Source organism: Macrobrachium nipponense, chromosome 10 (genome assembly GCF_015104395.2).
Source record: "Macrobrachium nipponense isolate FS-2020 chromosome 10, ASM1510439v2, whole genome shotgun sequence".
Classification (NCBI taxonomy): domain Eukaryota; kingdom Metazoa; phylum Arthropoda; class Malacostraca; order Decapoda; family Palaemonidae; genus Macrobrachium; species Macrobrachium nipponense.
Genome location: NC_087204.1, coordinates 40,996,017 through 41,012,832, shown reverse-complemented (window position 1 = coordinate 41,012,832; position 16,816 = coordinate 40,996,017). Strand labels below are relative to the sequence as shown.

The following is a 16,816-nucleotide window of genomic DNA, read 5'->3' as shown; positions in this document are numbered from 1 at the left end:
GCAAAGGTCTGAAGTCACCCATAGCTGCAGTGTACATCTATCCAACTGTATCAGTTATGGCAAACATGTTGTGCTATTATCATCATGGATGCCACAATGAATTTGCATTTAATGCAGACAAGGTACCCAAAGGTCCAAAAATTTCTCTAAAAAGTTAAGTGATAACCTCTTTAAGGGTTCCCTTCAACATACATGTACCGGAACATGATTGAATGATTTGAAAATTCTTTTTATCAAATTGACAATTATAGCATTCTGTGGAAAGATTTGTTGAGAATTCCTTTTTTTAGTTTGGCCACTAAAAAACAACAGTGGCGACAACCACAGGGAGATGAATGGCCTACTGTTCCTCCATTGGCTGACATCACTACTTTTACCATCGCTTCCTGAGCCATTGGATCTGGAAACAGACATTGCGCCATACCTTACCATGTTAACAGAGGATAATCATTGCTTCACATCTGCAATATCTTATACTAATCAAAACTGGCCCACTAACACCCCATTCTCATGGTAATAAGTAAAAACATACGTGATATATAAAAACATACAAACTACATGGAAGATACTGAATAGGAAACGGTTATTATTGCTAATTCAAAGCGCAAAACGCCATATCGTGGTACATTCTCCCATTCATAAGTTTGAGAGAGAGAGAAACGTGTGGGCAGGGCTTTCCTAACTCTTTAGCTAAGCCAAGGGCAAGTGTTTGGATATCTACAACAAATGTTGAGAAAAATGAAAAAGCTCACGAGTAATTGCCTGACTCAATAAAGTCTGGTAGTACTTCATTATATTGCCCAAAATTACCAGAGGGTCTAAAACATACTGTGCCAAAATATCAAGATACAGCCAATATTCAAAATGACAAATTCTCAACAATTTTTTTTCATAGCTACAAACCTGAGGTCTTAACAATAGGATAATTTCTAGCGCCTAGCCGGATCCGGTTAAATCACAGATGAAAGCAAGGAATCCTGTGAGATCTGGCAATGCGTGCATATATTGGGTGATGAGTGATCAAGGACAACACACCCACACCACAGCATCAGTCTTTCTTAAAACTGCCTGGATGAATGTTGTGGTTGACCTCTCTCTGCCTTTACCCGGTTCATTGCCCGTTTTCGCTTGTGTTTGAGTGTGTGTGTGTGCTGTTATTATGGCTGCTTCTGTTCCTTCTAGGCCTTGTTGACATGTGTGCCTCGGAACTCTTGGTTTTCAGCGTTCTTGTTTTTTAGCTTCGACTGCAAAGGACCTACACGTCACTTGTAGCAGGTGCCGTTCTAATGTTTGTACAATAACGCATCCCTGCACGGAATGCCATGCATGGCCTAGAGAGCAGTGGAAGTTAATTTATAGTAAGAGGGAGCATTGTAAGGTTTCTACTCTTCCTTGTAGTATTTCTATCCCTTCTATCCCTTGTTACTTTTCATAGTTACAAAAGTAATTCTGGGAAAACTGGTATCAAGGTACGGTACACTTTTTCTTTTCTTTCTTAAAGCTCAATATTAATGATTCAACTACGTAACACAGTAATTACTAAATAAGACAACTTTTTCACATGCTGTCAGCACACTTGAATGTTAAGTGTCCAGAAGAAATGTCAATTATTTACATGCTATTGCGCACTTGAATCATGAACGTCCTTTTTATAAAAGTGGACTGGATTGCTCTTACTGTTGTTTGGGTTTGATCTCTATTAAACAATCGATATCTAATAGCTACATACCACAATAACTGAAGGAGGTATGATATAGTTGCTATAATTTTAGAAAACACACAATGCCAAATTTCACTGCCAATTTCATTATGGGCAAAACAATATTGTGTCATTCATCTACCTCACAAACATTTTTGTGTCAGACTTCCCCTTCAGAGGGGTTACTCAATTATCTCTATGTATTTTTTTTTAATCCCATCTGGCCCTCATCTATATCCTTCTCCACGAAATGTGGAGCCCTTCTCCCTGATTTTCATATATAGTGATTAACCTATCTCAATCACTTTTCAAACCAATGAACATTAAATCTCATTGCTATCTTATTTGCAACAAAAGCTTCCGAACACATTTAAAAATAGAACCTTCTCCATGTTCCTATCAAGACCCTGTATCTATGATTTGCAGAAAAGCAAAAGTACTAAATACATAATGACTTTATATTCTGTTAAATAAAGGGATACACTTCTGAAATTACAGTAGATTAAACTATATCTCTTGCAATGTTTTAATGCCTTCAACTTTGGGTCTGGATACATTTAAATTTTTATTCAAGTAACAGATCTATTGATAAAGTAACATTCCATTTCATAAGACTTGGTTTCTGAATTTGGTTTATAAAACTACTTCTGCAATGACGACGTACAAATGGCCCGTGTGTCTCCAGTTAGATTAGCTTCATACAAATATCAATTTCCCTAGCCATAGGACTAACTCTTATTTTTCAAACTATAATAATCTGCGTAACAGCAGGTCTTTTATCTAAATCTATTTATATTAGCATGCTCTCAAATCTAATTTCTTTATGGAAGAAGAGCACCTATAAAGCCAGTAACCAGTATGAAAAAAAGACCTGGTAATAAAAAGTAAATCCTGAGTCTTCAAGCAAAGTGAGTGAGTTTGTTTGTATGGTGTTTTTACATTGCATGGAACCAAGGGTTATTCAGCAACGGGACCCACGGCGTTACGTGACTTCCGAACCACGCTGAGAGTGAATTTCAATCACCAGAAATACACATCTCAGACCCTTCAATAGAATGCTATAAAATTGAATGCTTTGGAGCAAAACTCCTTGCCTTCCCAGGGAGAGCTGGAGGTGATATGTTGGTCCTTTGGGCATTGATGATATTACATTAAGAGGTTGTCTTCTCTTTAACAAACCATAAGTTGGTGCTGGACCCTCAGTGAGGGAGGGGACAGTTTTCTCAAGTGAGAAGAATGATTGATTGAACGACCTTACAGTAAAAGTGCATTAGGTTTCATAATGGCTTTGTTTCTCATATGAGTAATTTGTACTGCCAATGTATTCAAGATAAACAATGTTGGTGCCTGCCTAGCCATTCAGTATAAACTTTGCCCTCACAAATTTATGCTAAGCTTCACAAACAAACCTCTGAACCTTTAAATAGAAAATAGACATTTAACTTGGTGGTTAGGTAAACTATTGTCTATGAAAGTAATGAAAGTTTTATTTCTATTTATGTTTGACTGCTACATCAATCTGGATATATCAAATTACATTTTACATGGTTCAGTTTCCTTCAAACAAAAACATTAACCTTCAACCAGTAGTTTATTATATCTAATCAAGATTCTACTGGCCTTGACATCCTCACTAATTTCATTGCAGGGTAAGATGCACCTCGATGGCACTTCTGATTTGTTTTCAAGTGTCCAAGTTTTTATTACCTTTCATAATGGGTGCCTCATATGGAAAAGATAATACAGTATATCTTGCCCATCTTATTATTTCAACACATTTTATTTATACTTAATCATTTTTTGCTGTTTTCTTAAAACAATTCTCAGACACTGACTTTCTTATCCTTATGTAAGAACTTCCATTAGAAGTTCAGCATCATATACTTCTGAAATTTCCCTTCCTTTCCCATACATCTCCATTTCAATTCCTAGTTAACTTGTGTCAAGCAAGACGAGAGAACAAAATTCCCAAGAAAGATGATAAAAAAATAACAGTATCCAAGAATATAAAGACATGAGTGGGAAGAACAAAAGATAACAGTCTCAAAAAGTGTGACAATCACATCAAGACATATGAAGATCAGAGAGATGTAACACAATCTAAAATTAAGGACACAGCACTGCCAGACTGAGTAAGTTTGTCAGTTAACGTGACCAAGCCAAACTTAAAGGCACAAGGTGATGATCAAGACATTTCAACAAAACACACTGAAGATCTTGATAAGTCTTAATTACAAAAGTTCTATCATATTTTGGAAAATTTTTATCACAATTCACTTCGAGACACTTTGCCTAAATTGAAAACATGATTATTCTTGCATAAGAAGATTTTAGTGAGAAAAAGAAATGAAGCAAGTCTTACCTGGTCTTTACGATCATCTGATGATTCAGCCAGGCCTCGGATTTTGAGAGCCTCTGCAGTATGTAGAAAGGCACCCAGCTGGACTTGAGATATATTTACTTCTCCAGCATACATAAATTCTAATAGGCTTCTCATATGTGTGTAGGCTACATCACGAAGTATTATTATGGGGTGTGTACATGGATTCCCCTGTAAAGTAAATGCAAACATGAGTTTCTAATATGAACTTAACCACAAACAAATACATCTTTGCCAAGTAACAATGAAGTACAAAGGCTTATGTTAAGGCACTGGCTAACTTTCAGGTGCATTCTCTCGAAACTCATTGCCTGATCTATGAAGCCAAATAAAATGTTCAAAGCCACTGCTCTTATGTATTAAAATAAATATGATAATGTTTACAACCTATTACTAAAAGGTGGCCTTCAACTCTTGTGCATTTTAAACACTTCATGTTAACGTATCCTGCACTGCTATAACTTAGAAACACAATTCACAGAACTTCTATGTATACATTAATTACAGTATGTTATACTTTAACAAAAATCTGATGGTAGGGCGAGGTATGCAGGACTACAAAGAGCAATTATTTACTTTGGGAATTATCATGCTTCACTTCTGAATAATACCTTAATATATCCTTTGCCATATATATACATCTGAATCAATAAATCTTGGGAAAGTGAAATACTACAAAATATTATTCAACCACCTAATTAAAAAAATTCATTATTGTTCCACAACAGAAAGAAGAATAAACAGTTATGACAAAGATAGCAAAGACCCCATATAAAAGCTCTAATCATCTATATTCACCGAAGTATTTTGGAAAATGAACAGAAACAAAAAATTAAGTGTTCTGCAATTGAAATATAAATACTTATTATACAGAATAGATTTTAATTCTATGCCAGCGGTACTTCAACAGATGAGAGAGAGAGAGAGAGAGAGAGAGAGAGAGAGAGAGAGAGAGAGAGAGAGAGAGAGAGAGAGAGACTATTTTCTATGAACATCTGTCTGCTACCACTCTACTTCCCCCACTCCCCACTAGGAGACCAATAAGTACAAACACTCACACCTGATCAGTCTACTTCTGACCACTGAATGTGGGGAGGTAGGAAGGGGCAATTTATGCAATGGAGAAAGAAGTATTCAAAAAGTAAATCTTAAACATTCACATTTTTTAAATGAACCTAACCTCTCCCTTATTTTGCCAATTCCCATATTTGAAAAAGGAGGACAAAGTGGAAATCAGCCAACCCTTTAAAGGCTACTTAGTAAAAAAATATTTTGCATGAAACAAGTGCTTATTTTAACTTGTGAATTCAATCCATAGGCTATTAATGCCGCCTTAGAAGGATCGTCACTCAGGTGCGAGTTCCTCATCATGAAGATAGTCGAGGTCTCTTTGCAGCATGCCCCCTTCTGCAGAAGAAGACATCAGTTTAGGGTTACTATGCCAAAAACCTGCAGGGCCAATGATGGATAGATAACAAATACATGTCTACATAAAGGTATACTTCTAATACTCAACACTGAGTAACCCCAAGGTTCTCAAAAACCACAACCAGATTCAAAAGGCAGAAGACCCAAAAAAGGCTACCTATTGATGAAGGACATAGTATCCACTGCACAAACCAGGAGTTAATGCTCTGCAATAATCTTATTTAATCCACGAACCACAAAGATAAACCAAAGCAAGTACAAGGTTACCATGACACTGGTTAACTTCAGTATCCTATCCATGCATAATTTCAAATTTAAAAGTTGCAGCCACTGCTCAGGTGTCCAGTGGCTTACCTTCCATTATGGATAGAAATTAGCATGAGTTCCCAACCAAAGACCTAATGAAAAGGATATTACATTCCTAATCTTCAAAAACTCCAGTTTACATACCACTAAAGACAGAACCTTTACTTCAGGTTTGATATTTTTAGCGCAATTCCAACAATCCTTAAAGACAGTATTGGACTGCCAAGAGTTCAAGTTCCTCAAGCCCTAGTGACACAAGTCTAAGTAAAAATACTGTTGTAGGTAAGAAAGGCCTAGCCCAAAACTACTTACCCCTAAATAAGGCAAAGACATTTTGCCTTGTCTTTAGCAAAGCATATCTTATCTGACTAAAATTATGTACTGTGAAGTTGAAGTTTCCATAGGTTTCCATAGAAACTTCTTTACAAGAAGCTTGTTCTAAACAGTTGACAAATTAATTAACTAATTCCAGACCTAGGAAAATCCACTTTAACACCTTGAAAAACATCCAGATATCTTTGTCCTCAGAAAAGGATAAAGCCAAAGCCAAAATGGTCCTTTAGCCTGAAAGGCTAGAACCAAGAAGTTTCCTTATGCTTGAGAAATAACAGAAACCTAACCACGTTGATTACAGAGGTATCGGTGCTGGAAAAAAACCCTAAATGTGGGACCATGACATACACCTTGACCACTGGTGTCAGCAGAATCAATTAGTAGATTCTCTCCAAGGACTGGTTATAGCATTACTGTGAGATCCTGCGTTGAGCTCACCAGTACCATGCAATTATCTGTAACTTGTAGGACTGTGATGAAAACCGTCATATCTTGGCTGCTTGCATTCACCCCTGAAAGAAATGGGAAACACAGCCTTTGCTGGTCGCCTGGGGTAACCAACGCCAAGACGCAACTAGGTTGCCCGAATAAACTGATGACTTCCTGAAAACTAGCAAGAGTAGCAAAGCCATTACAGTCTAGACCTACTGGTTTTGCTGTCACTTCTCTACAGAGATTCTTAAAGTGGTTGTCTTTTGTCATATTCACGCCAGATTTTATGTACAGGCAGTCCCCGGGTTACGACGGGGGGTTCCGTTCTTGAGACGAGTCGCAAGCCAAAAATCATCGTAAGCCGGAACATCTTCAAAAATCCTAAGAAAAATTACAATTTTTAACCAATTTGTGTTTTTCATAACTTACAAACCTGAGGTCTTAACACCAGGATAAATACTCAACGCCAACTGGAAACCGGTAGATTAAAATAATTGTGTACGCAAGGGACTATTGGCATTTGTGCTTGGTCAAGAGACATGTGGAGCCACCCACATACCCCTCTTTAACTCGTGACCCCGTTAGTTATTCTTCCAACCCAGGTTAGTAGATAGAGGAGTGGTTAGAGGTGGGCCTCTGTATGTCAAGACCTCAGGTTTTAAGTTATAAAAAATACAAATTGGTAAAAAATTTGTCATTTGTCCATATACGAAACAAACCTTCGGTCTTAACATTAAGATAAGACTTATTTTTGGTGGGAGGTAAGTAGTATTAACCAACTGGGAGTTTGCCACCTTTGATCAGTTTTCTGAATACCAGCATTCTACGAAACAACTGACCAGTATTTCAGAATCTAAGATATATATGAATATCATAGAGTCAGACTTCTGGGTTATACACAATGTCATAGTTCATTGCGTCCGAGGAAGATAAAAAGATCTGTTCTTCTAACAAACCAATTCATCCACTCATGTAGGTTTGTTATCATTCCTCTCCCCCTTGCTAAAGAGAGGAATGTCCTGCTACTGATAGGTATCTTAGTGATACTAACCCTAACAGTATGGCTACTTCACTCACCTGTATCTTGTCTGTTCCAGCTTATGATGGTACTCTCTTCTTACTGCCTGAAGTAAAGAAGGGGACAGAAATTTGAAAAGGAAAGAGGCTAGTTATCTCATCCATTTCCCATTCATACCATCATCTTAGACAAGATACCAACTGACCCGCCAGGGGTGCTGGATGAGTTACACAATTTGTTGAGCAGCCACCAAAGGCCCCAAGGAAATTGTGTCCAAGGACCTCTGGGAAACCTTATTTATATACAGGAAATTGAAAGTGGTTTGTCATAACAATGAACCAACTCTCAAATTCCAATGAACAGACAGACACCTTCTTAAAATTGCTCAATTTGACCTTCGATACAGTCACAAACCAACCGTCACGATCACTTCAACAGATACGTTCTTCATTGCAAGAAGGCACGTATTCCTCTGATGACCTTCTTTTCTGTCTGACGCCATTGATACAACTTGACAACAAGGAGCAGGCTTGACCGATTGCCTCTGTTTGGCTTGTTCCTTTATGTCAAAGCCGGCCCTCATGAAGGTCTCTTACGCAACTCACACCGTACTGAGCATGACTAAGAAATGCATGTGTCATCATGACCTGTGCTGCACTGACTCATTATCCCGGAGTCTGGGGCAAACTGGAAACTGTTGTTCCCAACTACTTTTGAGTCTACGTCAAAAACCTGGCTATTGAGTACTCCCACTCTACCAAGGCCAGAGGAAGACCACCATCCACAGTCAATTTCCTGTAACGTGACTGATGTATGTGCCTGGTGGTCATCCATCGAGTCTACTCTGATACAGAGAGTGTTTCCACTTATCAGATCGGAGTTTCTTATGTGCCCCAGCCAGTTCACTGCTCCTGAGTCATCTGAAGATTACTCAGTGTGAGGTGATATTCACCTACCCAATCACCAGTCCAATGTGTATCACCATACATGTAATTACAGAGAGACTTCCCTCTGTTCTGACAATCACTCCACAAGATCATTGTATACCGACAGAATGCCTTTAATGGACAGAAACCTCCTCTATACAGGCAGTCACAGCCAAAGAGTCATTCTGTATATGTGAGCCGAAGAACTTTGGAGTCGTGTTACATCCGAGATGACACTCGACAACCAAAATCTTAAAACTATTAGTTCAAAAAGGGATACTGGGCAAACTCCAGACCGAGATATTAATTCTACCTATTGGTGGTGCCTCTTCCCCACACGTACCTAGTAGCGATGATTGTGCTTTGGGTGGATTAAAAACTATGTAAACTGCACTCTTATTGGATTTCTCATAAAAAAAAAAAAAACTTTAAATATTGATTTTGCATATTTGGTGTCATATTTCTTCTGCCAGATAAGCGTTGTAGGCGTCATAACCCTGTAAAAAATTTCTGATGAATGTAATTGAAAAGCGCCTTAACCTTGGAACGTCTTAAGCCAAACCCGTCGTAACCCGGGGACTGCCTGTACTCCCAACAGCAATTTCAACTTATTGTTTGGGACAGGGGAACAGCTTGGTGTCCTTGACCAAGGTAGCAAGGTAGAAGACCTGATACTGGTGAAAAATAATCAGCAAAACGAAAACTCTTCTTAGTTTCAAACAGGTCCATAACAGGGGATGCCCACAGCCTACTGACTACAGCCAAACTCTGGATGTTGAGTCCCTTACATTACTATTACTTGTCTCAGTGACTGAATACATCCACTAAAATTTTCAAAATGAATAATTACCTCCTACAGCAATGTAATAACTCAGGATGAGTTTGTGTGTTAATTTGACCAACAGAAAAAGTGTTGCAGACCATTTAGTGTTTTCTCCTTAAATATATAATTATTAAGATCGTCTTTAACAGGCTTACTTTATTTGAATATACTAATTGCCCTATATGGCATAAGTGTCAAAAGTTTGAATAAGGTCCAGTCTGCATTTAATAACCAGCATTCTGCTACATTTGTAATTCACTTATATCACAGGTCATTGGGGTACCAAGAGAGGGTTTCATGGATTCAAGAGGCTTTTACTCAAGACTCAAACAGCTTTCAAGGCAAAAACTAAATTGGTCAAGGTTCCCACAAAGTTATGGTGTACCAGGCACCTTAATTACATCTGACCTGAAGACCTCCGGTGGTCCACAGAATAAGCAATGTATAGTGGTATAGCATTACCTATAACATAAGAAGACAAAGACCTAAAAACTCTCTGAAAATATTAGTAGTTGAACCTCTTGCCAACTTGAGGATAGATCCTCAGTCCACACCAGACAAACCTTACTCTAGCACAAGATGTATGGTGTCAGCATGAACATCGGAATCATGTGGAAGCTTAGAAAACTTTAGTAAATGGAAGTTTTAGAAGAACTTTAAGAATAGGTTCTAGGGAAATATACTAAACAGGCAATAGAACCCAAAATCATTCCTCCTGAGAGTACTTCTAGGAACATCCTTTATCCCTTGGATCCTCTAAAATGAGAGATGTAAGGTTTCACAACCAACTAATATTATGGAAAAGCCTGCTAATTCAGTCACAAAGCCTGAAGTGGAAGTTAAATATTGGTAACTTAATGTTTCATATCACAAATATATATGCCTAAATTCAGATTTATTAGTTCTTAAAGAAAATGACAGTTGAAAACAGCCATTCTGTAGGTAGCATACTAGTCCCATTGTTTAGTTTGTCCCTTAGCACACTGTTCCTATCCATAACCACCCAAGGAAATGCCACAATCTTCCCTGCTCCTCTCCAAAGAAGGGTCTTTTTCTACTCTGAGTAAAATGAATAAACAATAATGACATTAGCATCTAGTTGGACAAAAAATATCTTAAGTACATATGTCAAAAGCATATTTTTTAATTATACTACAAATATAAGCCTACAACTTATGTGTACCAATATATAAATACCTAAAGAAGGGAAGATGGTTTGTCTGATAACATTCTACTTGTGCTCTACACTATATACACTGCTGGAAGTTTCTCCAATTGCAAAAAATTTGAGATTAAAATATAGGTGTAACAGACCTCCACCAATACTGGTTAAACTCCCGAAATCCTAAATCTCTCATGATTGCATCCCAGACCTACATTGAGGCAATTAAAGGACTGGATCCTTCTTCCCATGAGAACTTATACTAACACTGAATCTCATCCGAGGCCACCTGTTGACCCATGTTCAGGTAACAGGGAAGAACCAAAGCCTGATTTTTGCCAAGTCAACAAACTTTCCCAAAATCATATGATCTTAATGTTTCACAAAAAAAAATGCCAATTAGGACAGAAACTCTTAGAAGCGATCAGCAGCAATAGTGTTTTGATGGATAGAAGACGGATATTTATAGAAAACAGCTAGTTCTCTTTTTTTTATGTTTACCTCTGACGCAGGAGTAAAAGCTATATAATAGAGGTAAAAGAAAGAAAAAAAAAAGTTATGCATGTCATTATGAATAAAGAACCAAACAGGTGGGAAAAGCCCCATTTTGTTCTTTGTAGAACATCATCGTCTTACCCTCCCAACGTGCCAGTAATGAAACAAGGGCAAATATTAAAATCAAAGCCTTACCTGCAGTAGCTCCTTGAAGTAAGGGCTGCACGCAGACAGGACGACCTTGTGTGCCTTAAGCTGGTGCCCATCGCACGCTAAGGTGACATCTACGAAGTGCTCCCCCTCCCTCAAGGTCTCAAACTCTGCTGTTATATTGGTGCGGTAGTTATTCCACCGCAAGCAGAAATGTTGTTCCACCATCTGAAACCAAAGCAAATATTGTAAAAACTTGCACAAAATTCTCATTTGATAATTTAGAGAATATGAAATGCACTAATGGAATTAAAACTCATTATGAATGAATAAAATAATAAAGGGAAATTATGAAAAATTTAAAGTAAATTCCAGATTTGCAGTGTATACTATTTGCAGTGATTTTTGGAGAAAACTTATATGGGCTGAACCAATTACATATATTTTAAGACATAATTGTACAAATCTGCAATCAAAGTTGGACAACAACAGTAAATATACCTTTCCTGAAAACAAAAATGTAATCACAAATGCACATTTCTATAACACTGGTCTTCAAGGTTAGCATTTTAAAGGCATCCTATCATAAACAGATATGTATAGGACAGGTAGACACTAAATTACTGCAACGATTCCGAGGATGAAAATTTTTAAGTGCGCGCTGATATCAGGGCACTTCAAGATCTGGGGACTATATCGATTTTTAAAATTTCCTTAAAAAATATATTATACTTTTTATTAGATACAAGGAATGGAAAGCGTACCATATATAAAAAAGTAAAGCAGATTACTCTATATATAAAAAAAGTATATAATTTTGAATTAAACAAGGCACAGTACTACTGCTTAAGCTTCTGATGTCATCACAGAGGTACACAGGTGAGGGCATTCACCCCTTCCAAATAAAGGGCGGTAACCAACTAGGGAACTGCAGACCAGATACCTACTGCACAAAAACCACTCACAGTGCAATGTTTTGTTTAAATACATATTAGTATCTCAGTGAAAAAATAAAACAAAATTTTATGTCTTGTAGACAATCTTATGAGCAGGAAAAGCTTTTGAATATAATGTTCAAAAGTATCCAAATATTTCACAAACATTTTCCCTTTAAGAAACAAAATTAAATTGAACTTTAAGACAAAAACTAATACAGTATGGCCATCAGAAAAAAATTGTATGTACTACCAACATCTCTACCCAAGCAACCTAATACATCACAAACCTAGTTGGAACCCCCTACAGTAAACATCCATATCTGGCAAGAGCCACTGAGGAACCAGAGTAATTGATGCCTGCATGGGAGTTTCTTGACAAAGCAGTCACACCCAGCTGACTCAAGGAAGGTCAGAGGTTACTCAAGGGGGGGTTCACCAACTTCCCCAACATCCCTAGTTCTTTCATTCCTACACCTTACTAACCTGCAATTTTGCACATACACCAACTATCATTGTACCATATCCTACACACACAGAGAGAGAGAGAGAGAGAGAGAGAGAGACTGACTCATTTACAACCTATTTTAGTCAATGTTTGGTTACAGAGAAAAATAATATTAAACAATTCTTGTTTCATAATAGGAAAACAAGCAGCAAGGTTATTTACAGCACTGTACCACGAGCAGTAATTGTATTTAAATCTTGGATGGAATCTAACAGTTTATCCCAGTAACTTTGAACAGTTACATACCTCAGTCTCAGCTCAAATGAGTCTTCATTATTTGAAATCTAATTTTTACAATCATAATTCAAAAGTATGCAATATGAAAGGGCACTTTTTCATTGTGTAGTATTTGAATTTTCATTTAAAGAATGGTAATGTACCAGAAAAATTTCCTCTTCTTCATGGAAAAAGGTCCCTGATCTGTCAATCTCTCAATGAATAAGTATTAGTACAGTCCCACATCCAAATTTTGTTATCACTCAATAGCTGGCAAAATGCATCAATGATGCCATGAAAGGAAGTTTCCTAATGGATAAACAGCACATAATTGAACTTGAATGAAAAGTTGTCTTAAAATGGAATTAGAAATTTAACAATGGAGCAATAAATAGTGGGGTACATTACATATAATATCATGTGGCAACCATTCTTTAGTTTACCTTGAAGATAATGGAAATATTTTGGAAAAATGGACATAAATGTTCCATAGCATATAAATTAATGTCTATTAACACTAACAGTTACGAATATATGACAATACAAATACCACACCAAACGTCTATCTGGTACACAATGAAAAAAATCAGAACTCTGACAATGAATTTCTCAAACAAAAAATCACCTCGACACACAACGCACTCAAGACAAAGGAAAACTGTTATACCATTCCAAATTGTATCAGGTTACATCACTAACCAACTGACATTTGAAAATACTCCAAGAAGTTCCCCTGACATTATTCAAGACAGGTGTAAGGTAAAACCACGCTTGTTCACTATTATGAAGTAGGAAAATGCTTTAGTAGTGTCTTTTCAAATAATGTACCCAAATGCATTCATGCGAGAGATATTTCAATTAACGTAAATATATTGAGAACTTAACTGACTCCCACCATTCTCAACGCAGTAAAAGTAGCTGCTATTTGGAGCCAGTCTGATACTTGACTACAGGCTATACATTATGTCTATTTCATAAGGGTCAAACAAGATATATATATATATAAAAAAACTAATATAATAACCTTATTAACTTGTTTAAAAAGATTAGAAAAATCATTTTCCAGTAATGCTAGGTTGAGAATATTGAACTCAGTAATGCCAGGTTTAATACCAGTGTGAAGTATAAAATTCTGCCAATATTAAGAGAAAATACCCTCTATGCATGGAAGCCTTAACCTCTTCATTACCGAAAGTTTGTTTGGGAGGTACCTGGGTACCACCATTGAAGTCTACTATACCGCACCGGTGCATAAAGGTGGTACGCATAGTACCACCAAAACTCCTCTTTTCAGATAGGGACTTCCAATCATTCTGTAATTTCGGTTTGAAGAGTTTGGAGCAAAATAAACAGTATGACACGATGCCAGACGTATGATGAACCCCAAAAAATAGTATTATTACTGCTTATAGTCGTGTGTAGGTGACAGATGAACTGCGTCTCAACAAAAAATCTCAAAACCAGACAAGCGTAAACATGTAATAACTTCTACCCAAGTAAAAAACCAGTTGATCATCATTTACTGTATTTATTTATTTATTCACTTATTACATTTTACAAATAAAAAGATATGAACACCAGATAAATGAAGTAGAAATAAAGCCTTATAGTAACTTTATATATAAAAAACCAAACCAGAGAAAAAGCAAAAAAGCGATTTTTCTGAGGACAAGAAACTTGAAAAATTAGTTTAGATACCCCTAATGCCCCTAAAGTTGTTTTCTGTGATGAAACTAATCTTAGAAAACGTAGAAAATGACATCGCCCAATTTTTGAAAGATATACTATAAAATTTGCGATTTCCATATTTATTGGCGGGGCTTTCGCTTTAGTTTTTGCTCTTTTTTTTTGTTATTACGTGCTTATTTACTGTTCTATTTTGATAATACTTTATGTGCATGTTCCAGGTGCAATATACCAACATTCTGTAAGACCGAATTTCTATTCAAGACCGTAGTTTTCTCATCGACCACCAGTGTCCCTTGTACAAGGGACACTGAGTTTCACATTTTTTTTTCATAAAATCATTTATTTTCCCTGTAGGATGATAAAACTAACAGAGAATATGCGTTATTATAGTGCTAATAATACCTGATAATTTCATTAGCCTGTCTTGATTAGTGTATTTTTGGCAAATATTTTTACGATGGGCACCCCTCCAAACTCGAGTCACTACCGAGAGATTCAGTTCGGCAGCGAACACAATGTTTACATTCTGCTCACCCACCCGGTAAAGAAGGGGTTAATGAAAGAAACTAGTTACTGCAGTTAATCTTAATCATTTGAATGATTTAAAAGTTATGTTGAGTTGAATATAAAATTGCAAGTGATTTGCTACCTACGCTTGCCCAAAAAATCATTCAGGCATAAATATAACACCACTACAATTTAAAATGATTTACACTTGGCACTCTAAACAGTTATGAAGAGCTTCATCCCACATTAACTGCATTCACTAAACAAATAATAATGCAACCATCAAACTAAAATTTTTTTTAAATTCCCTCATTTTGTATACAAAAATGCAGTTACGTATGTATATGTAGTATTCTGAAAATATCTAAGGCTACGTAATGTTATCATTGAACAAATACCTAAAAAAAAAAAAAAAAAAAAAAAAGTATTAGCACCTATATTTCTAAAATAAATATCTTATCTTTTTCCAAAATGCTAAGAAATGTAACATTTCTTGCTATAAGAAGGGAGACAATTTTCCTGTATTTAATCAAAAGTACATAGGCTATCCCTGTTTTTAAATTCATGTTCATACTTCAGTTAAAGTGATAATGTAAACAGAATAAAATATGATCCAATTTTGACACTGAAGTTATCTGCAACCTATAGCCAGAGGAGTCCCTTTTGAAACCTATTACCATACAATAAGATGTGACCATGCCAAAACATAGAATTCCAGCTTCTTCATGCATCATAATGTTTGTGACAATAGGCAAAACAATGAAACCTAACTATATATACTGCAGCAAATAACATCAGTAATATATACAGTAGCACAGCTATGCACTGTTCAATACTTTGAAATCGCCAAAGTCTAAATTGATATGTATTGTAAAAACTACCAAGATCTAACTAAACATAAAAGCAACACAAACAAAAGTAATGTACCTAAAAATTTATCAGCATCACACAACCATTCGTTCTTACTCCCTCAAAACTGCCCAACTGAATTAATGCTAGCACTAAAACCTCAACATTCCTGATAGCTTAACCCTCAACCACCACTGACAACTGTTTCAGTATATAGTTATGCTGATACTGTACATCACTAAAAGTCTTATCCCTATCCAGCCAGATGTCAGGAATCAAAGGGTATATTTCTTAAAATCTTGGGTATCATTCCTAACATTTGGCCATGAGGTATAGAATTACCTTAAATTTCTTAACATCTCTATTATTATTCCTAACATTTGGCAAAGTGCTTTGGAATTAGCCAATTATAATAAAAAAGAAACCAACTTAACTGGACCAATTATACTAGTATGCACACAGTTACCAAGTGTTTGGCGCATCACCATATTTTCATACCAAGTGCTACTCAAGGGGGAGCAATAATGTAAACAATATATTCTACTCAAGTCTCTTAACTAAATGACAATACACTATCATTAAAAATTATTGCATGGCACAATGTAATTGACATGAAAATTTTTAATTTTCACACTTTTATTTCTGACAAGATACAGAAAACTACACTATTTCCACTAACAAAGTACATCATAATGTAAAACGGTAATCACTATTAAACTCCGCATTTTTGTCATAAGGAATGGCCTACCTAAGCTACATAGAACGTTCATTGCACTAAATACCAATGTACTAAAGGTTCTTTGCATTTTATGGCTCTGAACAAAGTTGGAAATTCCCATAAGCCAATGTTGTGGATGGATGTGAGCAACATATGAATCACTGGTGGAAAGAATCTAGAATGACTACCATACCTGTGAACTCTCTGAGTCTGCAAGACTATGCAGGTTTTAATTTTAAAGA

General features: G+C 36.3%; 1 protein-coding gene across 7 annotated transcripts in view; it reads right to left on the bottom strand.

Annotated features, from left to right (window-relative positions):
• The window catches only part of LOC135223575 (broad-complex core protein-like), a 308,957-nt gene that overhangs the window by 190,467 nt on the left and 101,674 nt on the right, over positions 1-16,816 (bottom strand). For all 7 annotated transcript variants that reach the window (XM_064262101.1, XM_064262102.1, XM_064262099.1 and 4 more), the window contains 2 exons: positions 11,198-11,380; positions 4,062-4,250 (listed from right to left, as the gene is read on the bottom strand). In XM_064262101.1, coding sequence (XP_064118171.1) covers positions 4,062-4,250; positions 11,198-11,380 — 372 coding nt within the window. The remainder of the gene's footprint in view (positions 1-4,061; positions 4,251-11,197; positions 11,381-16,816) is intronic.